Consider the following 20,308-nt stretch of genomic DNA (forward strand, 5'->3'; position numbering starts at 1 on the left):
GTAAAATCGTCGTATTGTCTTTTTATTCTCAATTTCAGCCAAAATCTTGTCTATTAATATCGTAAAATCGTCGTATTGTCTTTTTATTCTCAATTTCAGCCAAAATCTTGTCTATTAATATCGTATAATTATCGTACTGCCATTAAAATGTCAATTTGAGCCAAAATCTTGTCTATTAATATCGTAAAATCGTCGTATTGTCTTTTTATTCTCAATTTCAGCCAAAATCTTGTCTATTAATATCGTATAATTATCGTACTGCCATTAAAATGTCAATTTGAGCCAAAATCTTGTCTATTAATATCGTAAAATCGTCGTATTGTCTTTTTATTCTCAATTTCAGCAAAAATCTTGTCTATTATTATCGTATAATTATCGTACTGTCATTATATCGTCAATTTTAGCCAAAATCTTGTCTATTATTATCGTATAATTATCGTATTGTCATTAGAACGTCAATTAAAGCCACAATATTGTCTATTAATATCGTATAATTATCGTATTGTCATTAGAACGTCAATTTAAAGCCAAAATCTTGTCAATTAATATCGTATAATTATCGTATTGTCAATTGGATGTCAATTAAAGCCAAAATCTTGTCAATTAATATCGTATAATTATCGTATTGTCATTAGAACGTCAATTTAAAGCCAAAATCTTGTCAATTAATATCGTATAATTATCGTATTGTCAATTTGATGTCAATTAAAGCCAAAATCTTGTCAATTAATATCGTATAATTATCGTATTGTCATTAGAACGTCAATTTAAAGCCAAAATCTTGTCAATTAATATCGTAAAATCGTCGTATTGTCTTTTTATTCTCAATTTCAGCCAAAATCTTGTCTATTAATATCGTAAAATCGTCGTATTGTCTTTTTATTCTCAATTTCAGCCAAAATCTTGTCTATTAATATCGTATAATTATCGTACTACCATTAAAATGTCAATTTGAGCCAAAATCTTGTCTATTAATATCGTAAAATCGTCGTATTGTCTTTTTATTCTCAATTTCAGCAAAAATCTTGTCTATTATTATCGTATAATTATCGTACTGTCATTATATCGTCAATTTTAGCCAAAATCTTGTCTATTAATATCGTAAAATCGTCGTATTGTCTTTTTATTCTCAATTTCAGCCAAAATCTTGTCTATTAATATCGTAAAATCGTCGTATTGTCTTTTTATTCTCAATTTCAGCCAAAATCTTGTCTATTAATATCGTATAATTATCGTACTGCCATTAAAATGTCAATTTGAGCCAAAATCTTGTCTATTAATATCGTAAAATCGTCGTATTGTCTTTTTATTCTCAATTTCAGCCAAAATCTTGTCTATTAATATCGTATAATTATCGTACTGTCATTATATCGTCAATTTTAGCCAAAATCTTGTCTATTATTATCGTATAATTATCGTATTGTCATTAGAACGTCAATTAAAGCCAAAATATTGTCTATTAATATCGTATAATTATCGTATTGTCATTAGAACGTCAATTTAAAGCCAAAATCTTGTCAATTAATATCGTATAATTATCGTATTGTCAATTGGATGTCAATTAAAGCCAAAATCTTGTCAATTAATATCGTATAATTATCGTATTGTCATTAGAACGTCAATTTAAAGCCAAAATCTTGTCAATTAATATCGTATAATTATCGTATTGTCAATTTGATGTCAATTAAAGCCAAAATCTTGTCAATTAATATCGTATAATTATCGTATTGTCATTAGAACGTCAATTTAAAGCCAAAATCTTGTCAATTAATATCGTAAAATCGTCGTATTGTCTTTTTATTCTCAATTTCAGCCAAAATCTTGTCTATTAATATCGTAAAATCGTCGTATTGTCTTTTTATTCTCAATTTCAGCCAAAATCTTGTCTATTAATATCGTATAATTATCGTACTACCATTAAAATGTCAATTTGAGCCAAAATCTTGTCTATTAATATCGTAAAATCGTCGTATTGTCTTTTTATTCTCAATTTCAGCCAAAATCTTGTCTATTAATATCGTATAATTATCGTACTGCCATTAAAATGTCAATTTGAGCCAAAATCTTGTCTATTAATATCGTAAAATCGTCGTATTGTCTTTTTATTCTCAATTTCAGCCAAAATCTTGTCTATTAATATCGTATAATTATCGTACTACCATTAAAATGTCAATTTGAGCCAAAATCTTGTCTATTAATATCGTAAAATCGTCGTATTGTCTTTTTATTCTCAATTTCAGCAAAAATCTTGTCTATTATTATCGTATAATTATCGTACTGTCATTATATCGTCAATTTTAGCCAAAATCTTGTCTATTAATATCGTAAAATCGTCGTATTGTCTTTTTATTCTCAATTTCAGCCAAAATCTTGTCTATTAATATCGTAAAATCGTCGTATTGTCTTTTTATTCTCAATTTCAGCCAAAATCTTGTCTATTAATATCGTATAATTATCGTACTGCCATTAAAATGTCAATTTGAGCCAAAATCTTGTCTATTAATATCGTAAAATCGTCGTATTGTCTTTTTATTCTCAATTTCAGCCAAAATCTTGTCTATTAATATCGTATAATTATCGTACTGCCATTAAAATGTCAATTTGAGCCAAAATCTTGTCTATTAATATCGTAAAATCGTCGTATTGTCTTTTTATTCTCAATTTCAGCAAAAATCTTGTCTATTATTATCGTATAATTATCGTACTGTCATTATATCGTCAATTTTAGCCAAAATCTTGTCTATTATTATCGTATAATTATCGTATTGTCATTAGAACGTCAATAACAGCCAAAATCTTGTCTATTAATATCGTAAAATCGTCGAATTTTCTTTTTATTCTCAATTTATTTTGTTTAAAAATAAAAAAACTGTATTTAAACGTCGAGCCCCCCTTTTTGAAGCCTCATCCACCACCATCTTGTTTCGGACATATTTCTAGTACGTGATCCATTCCTCATTGTTTATTTGTACACACGTGTATAACAAGCTAAACGTTTTTCCGTTCAATCAAATCGTCTACGTGCGCACTCAGCCTCCCGCACGCCACGCCACGCCATCATGAAAATCATCCGACTAAAATTCAACTTTGACCTCAAATTAAACTCGAATCCGGCGGAATTTGCTGCGAAATAACAGTCGTAGTTGGCGGTTTTCCATTCTGGACGTCTCACATATTCGTCAAGCGGCGTGGAGTAGCGTGGCGTGCTTAACAAGAATATATTTATATACGTCGTTGTAGTCGAATCAAGTATCCGGCAGTTAACGCGTTAAAAAAACTCGTCGTCGCGAACTGAATTATCGTAAACTTTCATCGATATTCCGCGAGGTATATCTCGACGTATATTGTGAGGAAATTGATAAGAGCAAACTCAGATAAGAGCAATAAAATGATCAAAATTGGAATATGCGGAGACACGGTCTTGCGGGAGCTATAAGATGCGCGTCTTTCAGTAATAGAGCGCGTGTTCTTTCATAAAGAAACTCGATCTCGTAAATTTTTCAAACGGCTTTCATTGTAATTTGCGAAAAATCAAATCTCCATTCAAATATTGCTCAGCAAATCGAAACAGAAAGTTCGGTTAGGTTCGGTATCGTTCGGTGAAGCGATTCGTGTCAGCGCCCTTTGAAAGCTTCGATTCAATCATCAATAGAACGACTATTGTCCGATATCTATCGATTGTCTATGGTTGAATCTACGATTCTTTTGGATTGAGGTTAGATTTTTGGCGTTACTGTTTAGGATATGCCGAATTAATGGTTTGACATGAACAAATATATTATTACGTACAGTATATAAAAATAAAAAGCCTCCCGAAAACTATACCGACACAAAGCAGGACGAAAAGTCCCGTAGGGATTCTATATCACTAGAAGTAGACTGTAACTGAACTTTCGTTGAGATCTCGTCCTTCGTTCCTTTAGGATAGATAAAGAATTTTGGGTGCTGCATTTTCGGCTTTTATTCACATATATATTTATAAAAGTTTGTAGTGTAAATGCATGTAGAGTCTCTGCCGTAACACCCTGTATACTATTAAACGAAAAAATAACAATTTCAAACATGGTAAACTAATTTGGAAACTACCTTTTTTGACAACTAGTCATTTGGCTTCGAAAACTGTCTTATTGGACAAATATTCGGTCATTTGGCTTTGGAAACTGTCTTATTTCACAAATATTGAGTCATTTGGCTTTGGACACTGTCTTATTGGATAAATATTGAGTCATTTTGCTTCCGAAACTGTCTTATTGGACAAATATTGAGTCATTTGACTTCGAAAACTGTCTTATTAGACAAATATTGCGTCATTTGGCTTCGAAAACTGTCTTATTGGACAAATATTGAGTCATTTGGCTTCGAAAACTGTCTTATTGGACAAATATTGAGTCATTTGGCTTTGGAAACTGTCTTATTTCACAAATATTGAGTCATTTGGCTTCCGAAACTGTCTTATTTCACAAATATTGAGTCATTTGACTTCGAAAACTGTCTTATTAGAAAAATATTGAGTCATTTGGCTTCGAAAACTGTCTTATTAGACAAATATTGAGTCATTTGGCTTCGAAAACTGTCTTATTGGACAAATATTGAGTCATTTGGCTTCGAAAACTGTCTTATTGGATAAATATTGAGTCATTTGGCTTCGAAAACTGTCTTATTGGACAAATATTGAGTCATTTGACTTCGAAAACTGTCTTATTAAACAAATATTGAGTCATTTGGCTTCGAAAACTGTCTTATTGGACAAATATTGAGTCATTTGGCTTCGAAAACTGTCTTATTGGACAAATATTGAGTCATTTGGCTTCGAAAACTGTCTTATTGGATAAATATTGAGTCATTTTGCTTCCGAAACTGTCTTATTGGACAAATATTGAGTCATTTGACTTCGAAAACTGTCTTATTAAACAAATATTGAGTCATTTGGCTTCGAAAACTGTCTTATTGGACAAATATTGAGTCATTTGGCTTCGAAAACTGTCTTATTAGACAAATATTGAGTCATTTGGCTTCGAAAACTGTCTTATTGGACAAATATTGAGTCATTTGGCTTCGAAAACTGTCTTATTGGACAAATATTGAGTCATTTGACTTCGAAAACTGTCTTATTAGACAAATATTCAGCCATTTGGCTTTGGAAACTTTCTTATTGGACAAATATACAGTCACTTGGTTTCGGAAACTGTCTTTTTTGACAAATATACAGTTATTTGGCTTGGAAAACTGTCTTATTGGACAAATATACAGTCATTTGGCTTCGAAAACTGTCTTATTGGACAAATATTGAGTCATTTGGCTTCGAAAACTGTCTTATTGGACAAATATTGAGTCATTTGACTTCGAAAACTGTCTTATTAGACAAATATTCAGCCATTTGGCTTTGGAAACTTTCTTATTGGACAAATATACAGTCACTTGGTTTCGGAAACTGTCTTTTTTGACAAGCATACCGCCATTTGAGTTTGGAAACTGTCTTTTTAATTAACAAACCGCCATTTGTATTGGGGACATTTAGAAAACAGAGTGTCAATAAATGTAGAATCTTTGTTGTTACACTCTGTATACTATACGAGGGAAAAAATAACAAATTAAGATTTGGTGAACTAATTTTCGCAAAATATTCAAATTTTCACAATAAAATCATATGTATATAGGCACTACAACTGATAATGTTAAATAACCTGCTCAGGATACGCATCGTCTTTTTTTTCTTTTTTCTTTTATTTGGAATGTTCGAGGAGAGTATTGAAGTCCTAAGGGAGCGTCATCACGACCGACACATCGAGTAGTTATCCCACAAGACACCCTCGTTCAGAATGTTTGCCGTCTCTCGAGGATTTTATCCTTGTTATCCTATCGATAACATTCGTATGCGATGGCAGGATAACATTCAAATTTAAACATACCCGTAAAGTTTTTCGAACAATAGTTTTTTTTTGTGAAGGTTCGAGTTTTCCATAAGATAAGTAAAAAGTATTTAAATTAATTAAACTCTAATAAACCAGTGCAGTTGGTTAATTATTCAGTCAGCTGTGATTCGATAAATCCATTGAATTATGGAATAGAGAGTGATAGAAGTATCGCTAACATCGTAAAAGAGAAAGATAAACGATAATTTAAATGATACTGTAGAAGATTATTTCATACGTTTCTACGGTGCGGATCAATTGCACAAATAGGACAAAAAATGATGTTATAATGATTTTATCAATTTTTTGTTGTTTTTGCCTGTTCGGACGAATTGCACAAAAAGGAAATTTGAATTAAAATGTTTCTACGGCGCGGATCAATTGCACAAACAGGATAAAAATTATTTTTATGATAATTTTATTAATTATTAATGTTTTGGTCGGTGTGGACGAATTGCACAAAAAGGAAATTTGAATTAAAATGTTTCTACGGCGCGGATCAATTGCACAAACAGGATAAAAATTATTTTTATGATAATTTTATTAATTATTAATGTTTTGGTCGGTGTGGACGAATTGCACAAAAAGGAAATTTGAATTAAAATGTTTCTACGGCGCGGATCAATTGCACAAACAGGATAAAAATTATTTTTATGATAATTTTATTAATTTTTAATGTAATTTTTAATTTTTTGGTCGGTGTGGACGAATTGCACAAAAAGGAAATTTGAATTAAAATGTTTCTACGGCGCGGATCAATTGCACAAACAGGATAAAAATTATTTTTATGATAATTTTATTAATTTTTAATGTAATTTTTAATTTTTTGGTCGGTGTGGACGAATTGCACAAAAAGGAAATTTGAATTAAAATGTTTCTACGGCGCGGATCAATTGCACAAACAGGATAAAAATTATTTTTATGATAATTTTATTAATTTTTAATGTTTTGGTCGGTGAGGACGAATTGCACAAAAAGGAAATTTGAATTAAAATGTTTCTACGGCGCGGATCAATTGCACAAACAGGATAAAAATTATTTTTATGATAATTTTATTAATTTTTAATGTTTTGGTCGGTGTGGACGAATTGCACAAAAAGGAAATTTGAATTAAAATGTTTCTACGGCGCGGATCAATTGCACAAACAGGATAAAAATTATTTTTATGATAATTTTATTAATTTTTAATGTTTTGGTCGTTGCGTACGAATTGCACAAAAAGGAAATTTGAATTAAAAAGTTTCTAATGCGCGGATTAATTGCACAAACAGGATAAAAATTAATATCCAATATTCTCTGTTAAAAATTGTAGAGTAATAATCAATATGCATTGAAATTCGAGAGAAATTCCAGAATTGAGAATTCACGAAGAGGGAAAATGTTTATACTTCTACGTAAAAATGAGTTCGATGGTGAGGAGCATACGTATTCTAACCGAAAATAGCTAAAATGCATCTTCGATTGTTGAAATTTCGAGTTTATTTGGAAATGCAGCAAATATGTCGATATTCGCGTTGTATGCATCGAAATTTTCCCATAATGCACAAGATTTCGAATACTTGAAGGTATTTCTGACGTTTTTTCATAAATCTACTTGGTGTTAGTAAAATGTAACATCTACGGACGATTCTGAATGAGTTTTAGTGAAAATATACGCAGATTTCACATAATTTTTCAAATTTGAGCAGCTTCTATTTCGTTAATCGTCAGAAATTTTTACGGATATAAACAGAAAGAAAAGTTGCGGCGAAATGAGCGAAATTCGACATTTCGTTTTTATTTTGTTTCAGATCATACGATCGGGATCGACAGAAGTGACATTACGAAATATAAGTAGAGAAATGACAGGAGACTACAAATGCGAAGTGTCGGCTGATGCGCCTCTCTTCCACACTGATATACAAGCTGCGCATATGATTGTTTTAGGTAAAATGTTAATTTCGATATAATTGCTTTTTAGAAATTGAATTTTTTGATACCGTGAACCGTCATTTGTTCTCGGAAAGTGTCTTTCATGGAACAAACTGTTATTTGTCTTTCCATATTATCTGTTTTCTGCAAAAAAAAGGACATATGTCTTCGAAATTTGTATTTTTTCACGAACAAACCATCAATTGTCTTAGAAATCTGTCTTCTAACAAAATAAAGGCTTTTTTGCTTTGAAAACTGTCATTTCTGAAACAAAAACTGTCATTTGGCTTTAGAAACTGTCTTTTTCGATAAATTGTTTGTTCTTTGTCTTTGAAATCTGTATTTTTTCACGAACAAACCATCAATTGTCTTAGAAATCTGTCTTCTAACAAAATAAAGGCTTTTTTGCTTTGAAAACTGTCTTTTCTGAAAAACAAACTGTCATTTGGCTTTAGAAACTGTCTTTTTCGATAAATTGTTTGTTCTTTGTCTTTGAAATCTGTATTTTTTCACGAACAAACCATCAATTGTCTTTGAAATCTGTCTTCTAACAAAATAAAGGCTTTTTTTGCTTTGAAAACTGTCTTTTCTGAAACAAAAACTGTCATCTGGCTTTAGAAACTGTCTTTTTTGATAAATTTTTTGTTCTTTGTCTTTGAAATCTGTCTTTTTTTACGAACAAACCATCAATTGTCTTAGAAATCTGTCTTCTAACAAAATAAAGGCTTTTTTGCTTTGAAAACTGTCTTTTCTGAAAAACAAACTGTCATCTGGCTTTAGAAACTGTCTTTTTTGATAAATTTTTTGTTCTTTGTCTTTGAAATCTGTCTTTTTTTACGAACAAACCATCAATTGTCTTAGAAATCTGTCTTCTAACAAAATAAAGGCTTTTTTGCTTTGAAAACTGTCTTTTCTGAAAAACAAACTGTCATTTGGCTTTAGAAACTGTCTTTTTCGATAAATTGTTTGTTCTTTGTCTTTGAAATCTGTATTTTTTCACGAACAAACCATCAATTGTCTTAGAAATCTGTCTTCTAACAAAATAAAGGCTTTTTTGCTTTGAAAACTGTCTTTTCTGAAAAACAAACTGTCATTGGGCTTTAGAAACTGTCTTTTTTGATAAATTTTTTGTTCTTTGTCTTTGAAATCTGTCTTTTTTTACGAACAAACCATCAATTGTCTTAGAAATCTGTCTTCTAACAAAATAAAGGCTTTTTTGCTTTGAAAACTGTCATTTCTGAAACAAAAACTGTCATTTGGCTTTAGAAACTGTCTTTTTCGATAAATTGTTTGTTCTTTGTCTTTGAAATCTGTATTTTTTCACGAACAAACCATCAATTGTCTTAGAAATCTGTCTTCTAACAAAATAAAGGCTTTTTTGCTTTGAAAACTGTCTTTTCTGAAAAACAAACTGTCATTTGGCTTTAGAAACTGTCTTTTTCGATAAATTGTTTGTTCTTTGTCTTTGAAATCTGTATTTTTTCACGAACAAACCATCAATTGTCTTTGAAATCTGTCTTCTAACAAAATAAAGGCTTTTTTTGCTTTGAAAACTGTCTTTTCTGAAACAAAAACTGTCATCTGGCTTTAGAAACTGTCTTTTTTGATAAATTTTTTGTTCTTTGTCTTTGAAATCTGTCTTTTTTTACGAACAAACCATCAATTGTCTTAGAAATCTGTCTTCTAACAAAATAAAGGCTTTTTTGCTTTGAAAACTGTCTTTTCTGAAAAACAAACTGTCATCTGGCTTTAGAAACTGTCTTTTTTGATAAATTTTTTGTTCTTTGTCTTTGAAATCTGTCTTTTTTTACGAACAAACCATCAATTGTCTTAGAAATCTGTCTTCTAACAAAATAAAGGCTTTTTTGCTTTGAAAACTGTCTTTTCTGAAAAACAAACTGTCATTTGGCTTTAGAAACTGTCTTTTTCGATAAATTGTTTGTTCTTTGTCTTTGAAATCTGTATTTTTTCACGAACAAACCATCAATTGTCTTAGAAATCTGTCTTCTAACAAAATAAAGGCTTTTTTGCTTTGAAAACTGTCTTTTCTGAAAAACAAACTGTCATTTGGCTTTAGAAACTGTCTTTTTTGATAAATTTTTTGTTCTTTGTCTTTGAAATCTGTCTTTTTTTACGAACAAACCATCAATTGTCTTAGAAATCTGTCTTCTAACAAAATAAAGGCTTTTTTGCTTTGAAAACTGTCATTTCTGAAACAAAAACTGTCATTTGGCTTTAGAAACTGTCTTTTTCGATAAATTGTTTGTTCTTTGTCTTTGAAATCTGTATTTTTTCACGAACAAACCATCAATTGTCTTAGAAATCTGTCTTCTAACAAAATAAAGGCTTTTTTGCTTTGAAAACTGTCTTTTCTGAAAAACAAACTGTCATTTGGCTTTAGAAACTGTCTTTTTCGATAAATTGTTTGTTCTTTGTCTTTGAAATCTGTATTTTTTCACGAACAAACCATCAATTGTCTTTGAAATCTGTCTTCTAACAAAATAAAGGCTTTTTTTGCTTTGAAAACTGTCTTTTCTGAAACAAAAACTGTCATCTGGCTTTAGAAACTGTCTTTTTTGATAAATTTTTTGTTCTTTGTCTTTGAAATCTGTCTTTTTTTACGAACAAACCATCAATTGTCTTAGAAATCTGTCTTCTAACAAAATAAAGGCTTTTTTGCTTTGAAAACTGTCTTTTCTGAAAAACAAACTGTCATCTGGCTTTAGAAACTGTCTTTTTTGATAAATTTTTTGTTCTTTGTCTTTGAAATCTGTCTTTTTTTACGAACAAACCATCAATTGTCTTAGAAATCTGTCTTCTAACAAAATAAAGGCTTTTTTGCTTTGAAAACTGTCTTTTCTGAAAAACAAACTGTCATTTGGCTTTAGAAACTGTCTTTTTCGATAAATTGTTTGTTCTTTGTCTTTGAAATCTGTATTTTTTCACGAACAAACCATCAATTGTCTTTGAAATCTGTCTTCTAACAAAATAAAGGCTTTTTTTGCTTTGAAAACTGTCTTTTCTGAAACAAAAACTGTCATCTGGCTTTAGAAACTGTCTTTTTTGATAAATTTTTTGTTCTTTGTCTTTGAAATCTGTCTTTTTTTACGAACAAACCATCAATTGTCTTAGAAATCTGTCTTCTAACAAAATAAAGGCTTTTTTGCTTTGAAAACTGTCATTTCTGAAACAAAAACTGTCATTTGGCTTTAGAAACTGTCTTTTTCGATAAATTGTTTGTTCTTTGTCTTTGAAATCTGTATTTTTTCACGAACAAACCATCAATTGTCTTTGAAATCTGTCTTCTAACAAAATAAAGGCTTTTTTTGCTTTGAAAACTGTCTTTTCTGAAACAAAAACTGTCATTTGGCTTTAGAAACTGTCTTTTTCGATAAATTGTTTGTTCTTTGTCTTTGAAATCTGTCTTTTTTGAAGAACAAACCATCAATTGTCTTTGAAATCTGTCTTCTAACAAAATAAAGGCTTTTTTTGCTTTGAAAACTGTCTTTTCTGAAACAAAAACTGTCATTTGGCTTTAGAAACTGTCTTTTTCGATAAATTGTTTGTTCTTTGTCTTTGAAATCTGTCTTTTTTGAAGAACAAACCATCAATTGTCTTTGAAATCTGTCTTCTAACAAAATAAAGGCTTTTTTTTGCTTTGAAAACTGTCTTTTCTGAAACAAAAACTGTCATTTGGCTTTAGAAACTGTCTTTTTCGATAAATTGTTTGTTCTTTGTCTTTGAAATCTGTCTTTTTTGAAGAACAAACCATCAATTGTCTTAGAAATCTGTCTTCTAACAAAATAAAGGCTTTTTTTGCTTTGAAAACAGTCTTTTCTGAAACAAAAACTGTCATTTGGCTTTAGAAACTGTCTTTTTCGATAAATTGTTTGTTCTTTGTCTTTGAAATCTGTCTTTTTTTACGAACAAACCATCAATTGTCTTAGAAATCTGTCTTCTAACAAAATAAAGGCTTTTTTTCTTTGAAAACTGTCTTTTCTGAAACAAAAACTGTCATTTGGCTTTAGAAACTGTCTTTTTTGATAAATTGTTTGTTCTTTGTCTTTGAAATCTGTCTTTTTCCAAGAACAAACCATCAATTGTCTTAGAAATCTGTCTTCTAACAAAATAAAGGCTTTTTTTCTTTGAAAACTGTCTTTTCTGAAACAAAAACTGTCATTTGGCTTTAGAAACTGTCTTTTTCGATAAATTGTTTGTTCTTTGTCTTTGAAATCTGTATTTTTTCACGAACAAACCATCAATTGTCTTTGAAATCTGTCTTCTAACAAAATAAAGGCTTTTTTGCTTTGAAAACTGTCTTTTCTGAAACAAAAACTGTCATTTGGCTTTAGAAACTGTCTTTTTCGATAAATTGTTTGTTCTTTGTCTTTGAAATCTGTCTTTTTTTACGAACAAACCATCAATTGTCTTAGAAATCTGTCTTCTAACAAAATAAAGGCTTTTTTTCTTTGAAAACTGTCTTTTCTGAAACAAAAACTGTCATTTGGCTTTAGAAACTGTCTTTTTCGATAAATTGTTTGTTCTTTGTCTTTGAAATCTGTCTTTTTCCAATAACAAACCATCAATTGTCTTAGAAATCTGTCTTCTAACAAAATAAAGGCTTTTTTTCTTTGAAAACTGTCATTTCTGAAACAAAAACTGTCATTTGGCTTTAGAAACTGTCTTTTTCGATAAATTGTTTGTTCTTTGTCTTTGAAATCTGTATTTTTTCACGAACAAACCATCAATTGTCTTTGAAATCTGTCTTCTAACAAAATAAAGGCTTTTTTGCTTTGAAAACTGTCTTTTCTGAAACAAAAACTGTCATTTGGCTTTAGAAACTGTCTTTTTCGATAAATTGTTTGTTCTTTGTCTTTGAAATCTGTCTTTTTTTACGAACAAACCATCAATTGTCTTAGAAATCTGTCTTCTAACAAAATAAAGGCTTTTTTTGCTTTGAAAACTGTCTTTTCTGAAACAAAAACTGTCATTTGGCTTTAGAAACTGTCTTTTTCGATAAATTGTTTGTTCTTTGTCTTTGAAATCTGTCTTTTTTGAGGAACAAACCATCAATTGTCTTTGAAATCTGTCTTCTAACAAAATAAAGGCTTTTTTTGCTTTGAAAACTGTCATTTCTGAAACAAAAACTGTCATTTGGCTTTAGAAACTGTCTTTTTCGATAAATTGTTTGTTCTTTGTCTTTGAAATCTGTATTTTTTCACGAACAAACCATCAATTGTCTTAGAAATCTGTCTTCTAACAAAATAAAGGCTTTTTTTCTTTGAAAACTGTCATTTCTGAAACAAAAACTGTCATTTGGCTTTAGAAACTGTCTTTTTCGATAAATTGTTTGTTCTTTGTCTTTGAAATCTGTATTTTTTCACGAACAAACCATCAATTGTCTTTGAAATCTGTCTTCTAACAAAATAAAGGCTTTTTTGCTTTGAAAACTGTCTTTTCTGAAACAAAAACTGTCATTTGGCTTTAGAAACTGTCTTTTTCGATAAATTGTTTGTTCTTTGTCTTTGAAATCTGTCTTTTTTTACGAACAAACCATCAATTGTCGTAGAAATCTGTCTTCTAACAAAATAAAGGCTTTTTTTCTTTGAAAACTGTCTTTTCTGAAACAAAAACTGTCATTTGGCTTTAGAAACTGTCTTTTTTGATAAATTGTTTGTTCTTTGTCTTTGAAATCTGTCTTTTTCCAAGAACAAACCATCAATTGTCTTAGAAATCTGTCTTCTAACAAAATAAAGGCTTTTTTTCTTTGAAAACTGTCATTTCTGAAACAAAAACTGTCATTTGGCTTTAGAAACTGTCTTTTTCGATAAATTGTTTGTTCTTTGTCTTTGAAATCTGTATTTTTTCACGAACAAACCATCAATTGTCTTTGAAATCTGTCTTCTAACAAAATAAAGGCTTTTTTGCTTTGAAAACTGTCTTTTCTGAAACAAAAACTGTCATTTGGCTTTAGAAACTGTCTTTTTCGATAAATTGTTTGTTCTTTGTCTTTGAAATCTGTCTTTTTTTACGAACAAACCATCAATTGTCTTAGAAATCTGTCTTCTAACAAAATAAAGGCTTTTTTTCTTTGAAAACTGTCTTTTCTGAAACAAAAACTGTCATTTGGCTTTAGAAACTGTCTTTTTTGATAAATTGTTTGTTCTTTGTCTTTGAAATCTGTCTTTTTCCAAGAACAAACCATCAATTGTCTTAGAAATCTGTCTTCTAACAAAATAAAGGCTTTTTTTCTTTGAAAACTGTCATTTCTGAAACAAAAACTGTCATTTGGCTTTAGAAACTGTCTTTTTCAATAAATTGTTTGTTCTTTGTCTTTGAAATCTGTATTTTTTCACGAACAAACCATCAATTGTCTTAGAAATCTGTCTTCTAACAAAATAAAGGCTTTTTTGCTTTGAAAACTGTCTTTTCTGAAACAAAAACTGTCATTTGGCTTTAGAAACTGTCTTTTTCGATAAATTGTTTGTTCTTTGTCTTTGAAATCTGTCTTTTTTTACGAACAAACCATCAATTGTCTTAGAAATCTGTCTTCTAACAAAATAAAGGCTTTTTTTCTTTGAAAACTGTCTTTTCTGAAACAAAAACTGTCATTTGGCTTTAGAAACTGTCTTTTTTGATAAATTGTTTGTTCTTTGTCTTTGGAATCTGTCTTTTTCCAAGAACAAACCATCAATTGTCTTAGAAATCTGTCTTCTAACAAAATAAAGGCTTTTTTTCTTTGAAAACTGTCATTTCTGAAACAAAAACTGTCATTTGGCTTTAGAAACTGTCTTTTTCGATAAATTGTTTGTTCTTTGTCTTTGAAATCTGTATTTTTTCACGAACAAACCATCAATTGTCTTTGAAATCTGTCTTCTAACAAAATAAAGGCTTTTTTGCTTTGAAAACTGTCTTTTCTGAAACAAAAACTGTCATTTGGCTTTAGAAACTGTCTTTTTCGATAAATTGTTTGTTCTTTGTCTTTGAAATCTGTCTTTTTTTACGAACAAACCATCAATTGTCTTAGAAATCTGTCTTCTAACAAAATAAAGGCTTTTTTGCTTTGAAAACTGTCTTTTCTGAAACAAAAACTGTCATTTGGCTTTAGAAACTGTCTTTTTCGATAAATTGTTTGTTCTTTGTCTTTGAAATCTGTATTTTTTCACGAACAAACCATCAATTGTCTTTGAAATCTGTCTTCTAACAAAATAAAGGCTTTTTTGCTTTGAAAACTGTCTTTTCTGAAACAAAAACTGTCATTTGGCTTTAGAAACTGTCTTTTTTGATAAATTGTTTGTTCTTTGTCTTTGAAATCTGTCTTTTTTTACGAACAAACCATCAATTGTCTTAGAAATCTGTCTTCTAACAAAATAAAGGCTTTTTTTCTTTGAAAACTGTCATTTCTGAAACAAAAACTGTCATTTGGCTTTAGAAACTGTCTTTTTCGATAAATTGTTTGTTCTTTGTCTTTGAAATCTGTCTTTTTTTACGAATAAACCATCAATTGTCTTAGAAATCTGTCTTCTAACAAAATAAAGGCTTTTTTTCTTTGAAAACTGTCTTTTCTGAAACAAAAACTGTCATTTGGCTTTAGAAACTGTCTTTTTTGATAAATTGTTTGTTCTTTGTCTTTGAAATCTGTCTTTTTCCAAGAACAAACCATCAATTGTCTTAGAAATCTGTCTTCTAACAAAATAAAGGACTTTTTGCTTTTGGTATTGTCTTTTTTGAAAAACAAGCTGTTATTTGCTCTAAGGAACTGTCATTTTTGAGAAAAAACTGTCACTTGGCTTTAGAAACTGTCTTTTTTATATAAACAAAACGTCATTAGTGAAAAAAACCTTGAAGTGTCATTGGTAGCCGTGTTTTTTCACAAACCAACACTCATATGTCTTTGCTAACTGTCTTTTTCCGTAATTCGACCTTTTTCACATTTTTACATGTATATTTTTTATACGAGGACGGGTCATTAATAACATATAGGTTTGCCTTTTTCCATTTAAACAACTCGATTTATAATCTAAATTGTTTTTTGTTTTTTTAATCACTTCACCGATGACATCGACTCTAAATTACACTCCCACGTGGAACAATTGTCCGTTTTGTTACAGATCCGCCCAGAAGTAATCCTAAAATTATAATCGAAGAACCCCCCGAATCCACCATGAAAATCGAAATCGGAAAAATCATCAAAGCCGGGTGCTTCGCCCCTTGGGGACCTGGCAATAACCTTTCGCCAAACGTCACGTGGTTCCTCAACGACGAACCGGTGAGCAACTTTTTTTATTTATACACCATCGTTCAAAACATTCAAACGAAAATATTTTTCATCAACATTCAAGACTATAAAGAGGACGTGGCAACGCCGAACTTTATCGTTATAATTTCAATTATTTCAGCGGTCATAGAATGAAGTAAATTCGATACTTGTTGTGGTTTTCAGTCTCTCGTGTCTAATTTTCGATTATATAAATCAAAAAGGGCTTTTGAAACCAACGATTTTGACGTATTACATCATTTAATAAGTCGTGTGACTCACACACAGATGGCGCTGCTTCGTATGACGTTTACGAAGTACCAACTTTCAAATGACAATGTGTCAAATTGAAGTGACAGCCGTTTAAGTGAAAAAAAAATGAAGACAGAACGCTAAAAATAAATCTCCGCTTTATAAATCATGATAAAGCATTCAACAGTGTCAATAGAACAAAAATTATTGAAGAAATATAAAAATCGGGGAATATACAGGATGTTGAATTGAAAAACAATCGATTTTGCGTATTGCCGCTTTATTTAAAAAAAAAGATCCACCCGGTTGGAAAACCAAACTCGTCCACCTCTAAAACAATTTATATGAATCCGATTCCACGCGTCTCCAATTTCAGAAAGATCCGGAGCTCCACGTTCAGAATTAGTTAAAGGCTCGATACTTTACAACGCGAAAAAATGCACAATCACTTGCCAATTCACCCTCATATTTTACAGCTGATCATCCCCTTTCAGGTGTAGTACTCTGGAGTTTCATGGGGGGAATTTGTGGATAGAGGTTTCGTCTTCCAAGCAACAGTCTAGCTGTAGCTGCAACCAAGTTGATCTAAACTTCTGTTACATGTCTCAGTAATTGGTTTTGCTTTTATTTATCTTCTTTTTTATTTTCTATTGTTATGAATGCATTGTTATCAGTGTTTGGAACCCGTCTTTTCTTATAAATGGATTGTCCTTTGTCTTAGAAATCTGTCTTTTTTGCCGAACAAACCATCAATTGTCTTAGAAAACTGTCTTTTGACAAAATAAAGGACATTTGGATTTGGGTACTGTCTTTTTTGTCAAACAAACCGTTATTAGTGTTTGGGAACAGTTTTTTTTTTATAAACGGATTGTCCTTTGTCTTAGAAATCTGTCTTTTTTGCCGAACAAACCATCAATTGTCTTAGAAAACTGTCTTTTGACAAAATAAAGGACATTTGGATTTGGGTACTGTCTTTTTTGTCAAACAAACCGTTATTAGTGTTTGTAAACAGTTTTTTTTTTATAAACGGATTGTCCTTTGTCTTAGAAATCTGTCTTTTTTGCCGAACAAACCATCAATTGTCTTAAAAAACTGTTTTCTAACAAAATAAAGGACATTTGGCTTTGGGTATTGTCTTTTTTGTCTAAAAAAACCGTTTTTAGTGTTTGGAAAATGTCTTTTCTTATAAACGGATTGTCCTTTGTCTTAGAAATCTGTCTTTTTTGCCGAACAAACCATCAATTGTCTTAGAAAACTGTCTTTTGACAAAATAAAGGACATTTGGATTTGGGTATTGTCTTTTTTGTCTAAAAAAACCGTTTTTAGTGTTTGGAAAATGTCTTTTCTTATAAACGGATTGTCCTTTGTCTTAGAAATCTGTCTTTTTTGCCGAACAAACCATCAATTGTCTTAGAAAACTGTTTTCTAACAAAATAAAGGACATTTGGCTTTGGGTATTGTCTTTTTTGTCTAAAAAAACCGTTTTTAGTGTTTGGAAAATGTCTTTTCTTATAAACGGATTGTCCTTTGTCTTAGAAATCTGTCTTTTTTGCCGAACAAACCATCAATTGTCTTAGAAAACTGTCTTTTGACAAAATAAAGGACATTTGGATTTGGGTACTGTCTTTTTTGTCAAACAAACCGTTATTAGTGTTTGGGAACAGTTTTTTTTTTATAAACGGATTGTCCTTTGTCTTAGAAATCTGTCTTTTTTGCCGAACAAACCATCAATTGTCTTAGAAAACTGTCTTTTGACAAAATAAAGGACATTTGGATTTGGGTACTGTCTTTTTTGTCAAACAAACCGTTATTAATGTTTGGGAACAGTTTTTTTTTATAAACGGATTGTCCTTTGTCTTAGAAATCTGTCTTTTTTGCCGAACAAACCATCAATTGTCTTAGAAAACTGTCTTTTGACAAAATAAAGGACATTTGGATTTGGGTATTGTCTTTTTTGTCCAACAAACCGTTATTAGTGTTTGGAAACTGTCTTTTCTTATAAATGGATTGTCCTTTGTCTTAGAAATCTGTCTTTTTTGCCGAACAAACCATCAATTGTCTTATAAAACAGTCTTCTAACAAAATAAAGGACATTTGGCTTTGGGTATTGTCTTTTTTGTCCAACAAACCGTTATTAGTGTTTGGAAACTGTCTTTTCTTATAAATGGATTGTCCTTTGTCTTAGAAATCTGTCTTTTTTGCCGAACAAACCATCAATTGTCTTATAAAACAGTCTTCTAACAAAATAAAGGACATTTGGTTTTGGGTATTGTCTTTTTTGTCTAAAAAACCGTTTTTAGTGTTTGGAAAATGTCTTTTCTTATAAACGGATTGTCCTTTGTCTTAGAAATCTGTCTTTTTTGCCGAACAAACCATCAATTGTCTTAGAAAACTGTCTTTTGACAAAATAAAGGACATTTGGATTTGGGTACTGTCTTTTTTGTCAAACAAACCGTTATTAGTGTTTGGGAACAGTTTTTTTTTATAAACGGATTGTCCTTTGTCTTAGAAATCTGTCTTTTTTGCCGAACAAACCATCAATTGTCTTAGAAAACTGTCTTCTAACAAAATAAAGGACATTTGGCTTTGGGTATTGTCTTTTTTGTCTAAAAAAACCGTTTTTAGTGTTTGGAAAATGTCTTTTCTTATAAACCGATTGTCCTTTGTCTTAGAAATCTGTCTTTTTTGCCGAACAAACCATCAATTGTCTTTTGACAAAATAAAGGACATTTGGATTTGGGTACTGTCTTTTTTGTCAAACAAACCGTTATTAGTGTTTGGGAACAGTTTTTTTTTTATAAACGGATTGTCCTTTGTCTTAGAAATCTGTCTTTTTTGCCGAACAAACCATCAATTGTCTTAGAAAACTGTCTTTTGACAAAATAAAGGACATTTGGATTTGGGTACTGTCTTTTTTGTCAAACAAACCGTTATTAGTGTTTGGGAACAGTTTTTTTTTATAAACGGATTGTCCTTTGTCTTAGAAATCTGTCTTTTTTGCCGAACAAACCATCAATTGTCTTATAAAACTGTCTTCTAACAAAATAAAGGACATTTGGCTTTGGGTATTGTCTTTTTTGTCTAAAAAAACCGTTTTTAGTGTTTGGAAAATGTCTTTTCTTATAAACGGATTGTCCTTTGTCTTAGAAATCTGTCTTTTTTGCCGAACAAACCATCAATTGTCTTATAAAACAGTCTTCTAACAAAATAAAGGACATTTGGCTTTGGGTATTGTCTTTTTTGTCTAAAAAACCGTTTTTAGTGTTTGGAAAATGTCTTTTCTTGTAAACGGATTGTCCTTTGTCTTAGAAATCTGTCTTTTTTGCCGAACAAACCATCAATTGTCTTATAAAACAGTCTTCTAACAAAATAAAGGACATTTGGCTTTGGGTATTGTCTTTTTTGTCTAAAAAACCGTTTTTAGTGTTTGGAAAATGTCTTTTCTTATAAACGGATTGTCCTTTGTCTTAGAAATCTGTCTTTTTTGCCGAACAAACCATCAATTGTCTTATAAAACTGTCTTCTAACAAAATAAAGGACATTTGGCTTTGGGTATTGTCTTTTTTGTCTAAAAAACCGTTTTTAGTGTTTGGAAAATGTCTTTTCTTGTAAACGGATTGTCCTTTGTCTTATAAATCTGTATTTTTTGCCGAACAAACCATCAATTGTCTTAGAAAACTGTCTTTTGACAAAATAAAGGACATTTGGCTTTGGGTATTGTCTTTTTTGTCTAAAAAAACCGTTTTTAGTGTTTGGAAAATGTCTTTTCTTATAAACGGATTGTCCTTTGTCTTAGAAATCTGTCTTTTTTGCCGAACAAACCATCAATTGTCTTATAAAACAGTCTTCTAACAAAATAAAGGACATTTGGCTTTGGGTATTGTCTTTTTTGTATAAAAAACCGTTTTTAGTGTTTGGAAAATGTCTTTTCTTATAAACGGATTGTCCTTTGTCTTAGAAATCTGTCTTTTTTGCC

The 20,308-nt window shown here is 30.5% G+C and overlaps 1 protein-coding gene across 5 annotated transcripts in view; it reads left to right on the plus strand.

The window, feature by feature from the left end:
• The window catches only part of LOC130893781 (uncharacterized), a 67,073-nt gene that overhangs the window by 38,896 nt on the left and 7,869 nt on the right, over nucleotides 1-20,308 (plus strand). For all 5 annotated transcript variants that reach the window (XM_057800151.1, XM_057800147.1, XM_057800148.1 and 2 more), the window contains 2 exons: nucleotides 7,703-7,838; nucleotides 15,935-16,092. In XM_057800151.1, coding sequence (XP_057656134.1) covers nucleotides 7,703-7,838; nucleotides 15,935-16,092 — 294 coding nt within the window. The remainder of the gene's footprint in view (nucleotides 1-7,702; nucleotides 7,839-15,934; nucleotides 16,093-20,308) is intronic.

Source organism: Diorhabda carinulata, chromosome 5 (genome assembly GCF_026250575.1).
Source record: "Diorhabda carinulata isolate Delta chromosome 5, icDioCari1.1, whole genome shotgun sequence".
Lineage (NCBI taxonomy): Eukaryota > Metazoa > Arthropoda > Insecta > Coleoptera > Chrysomelidae > Diorhabda > Diorhabda carinulata.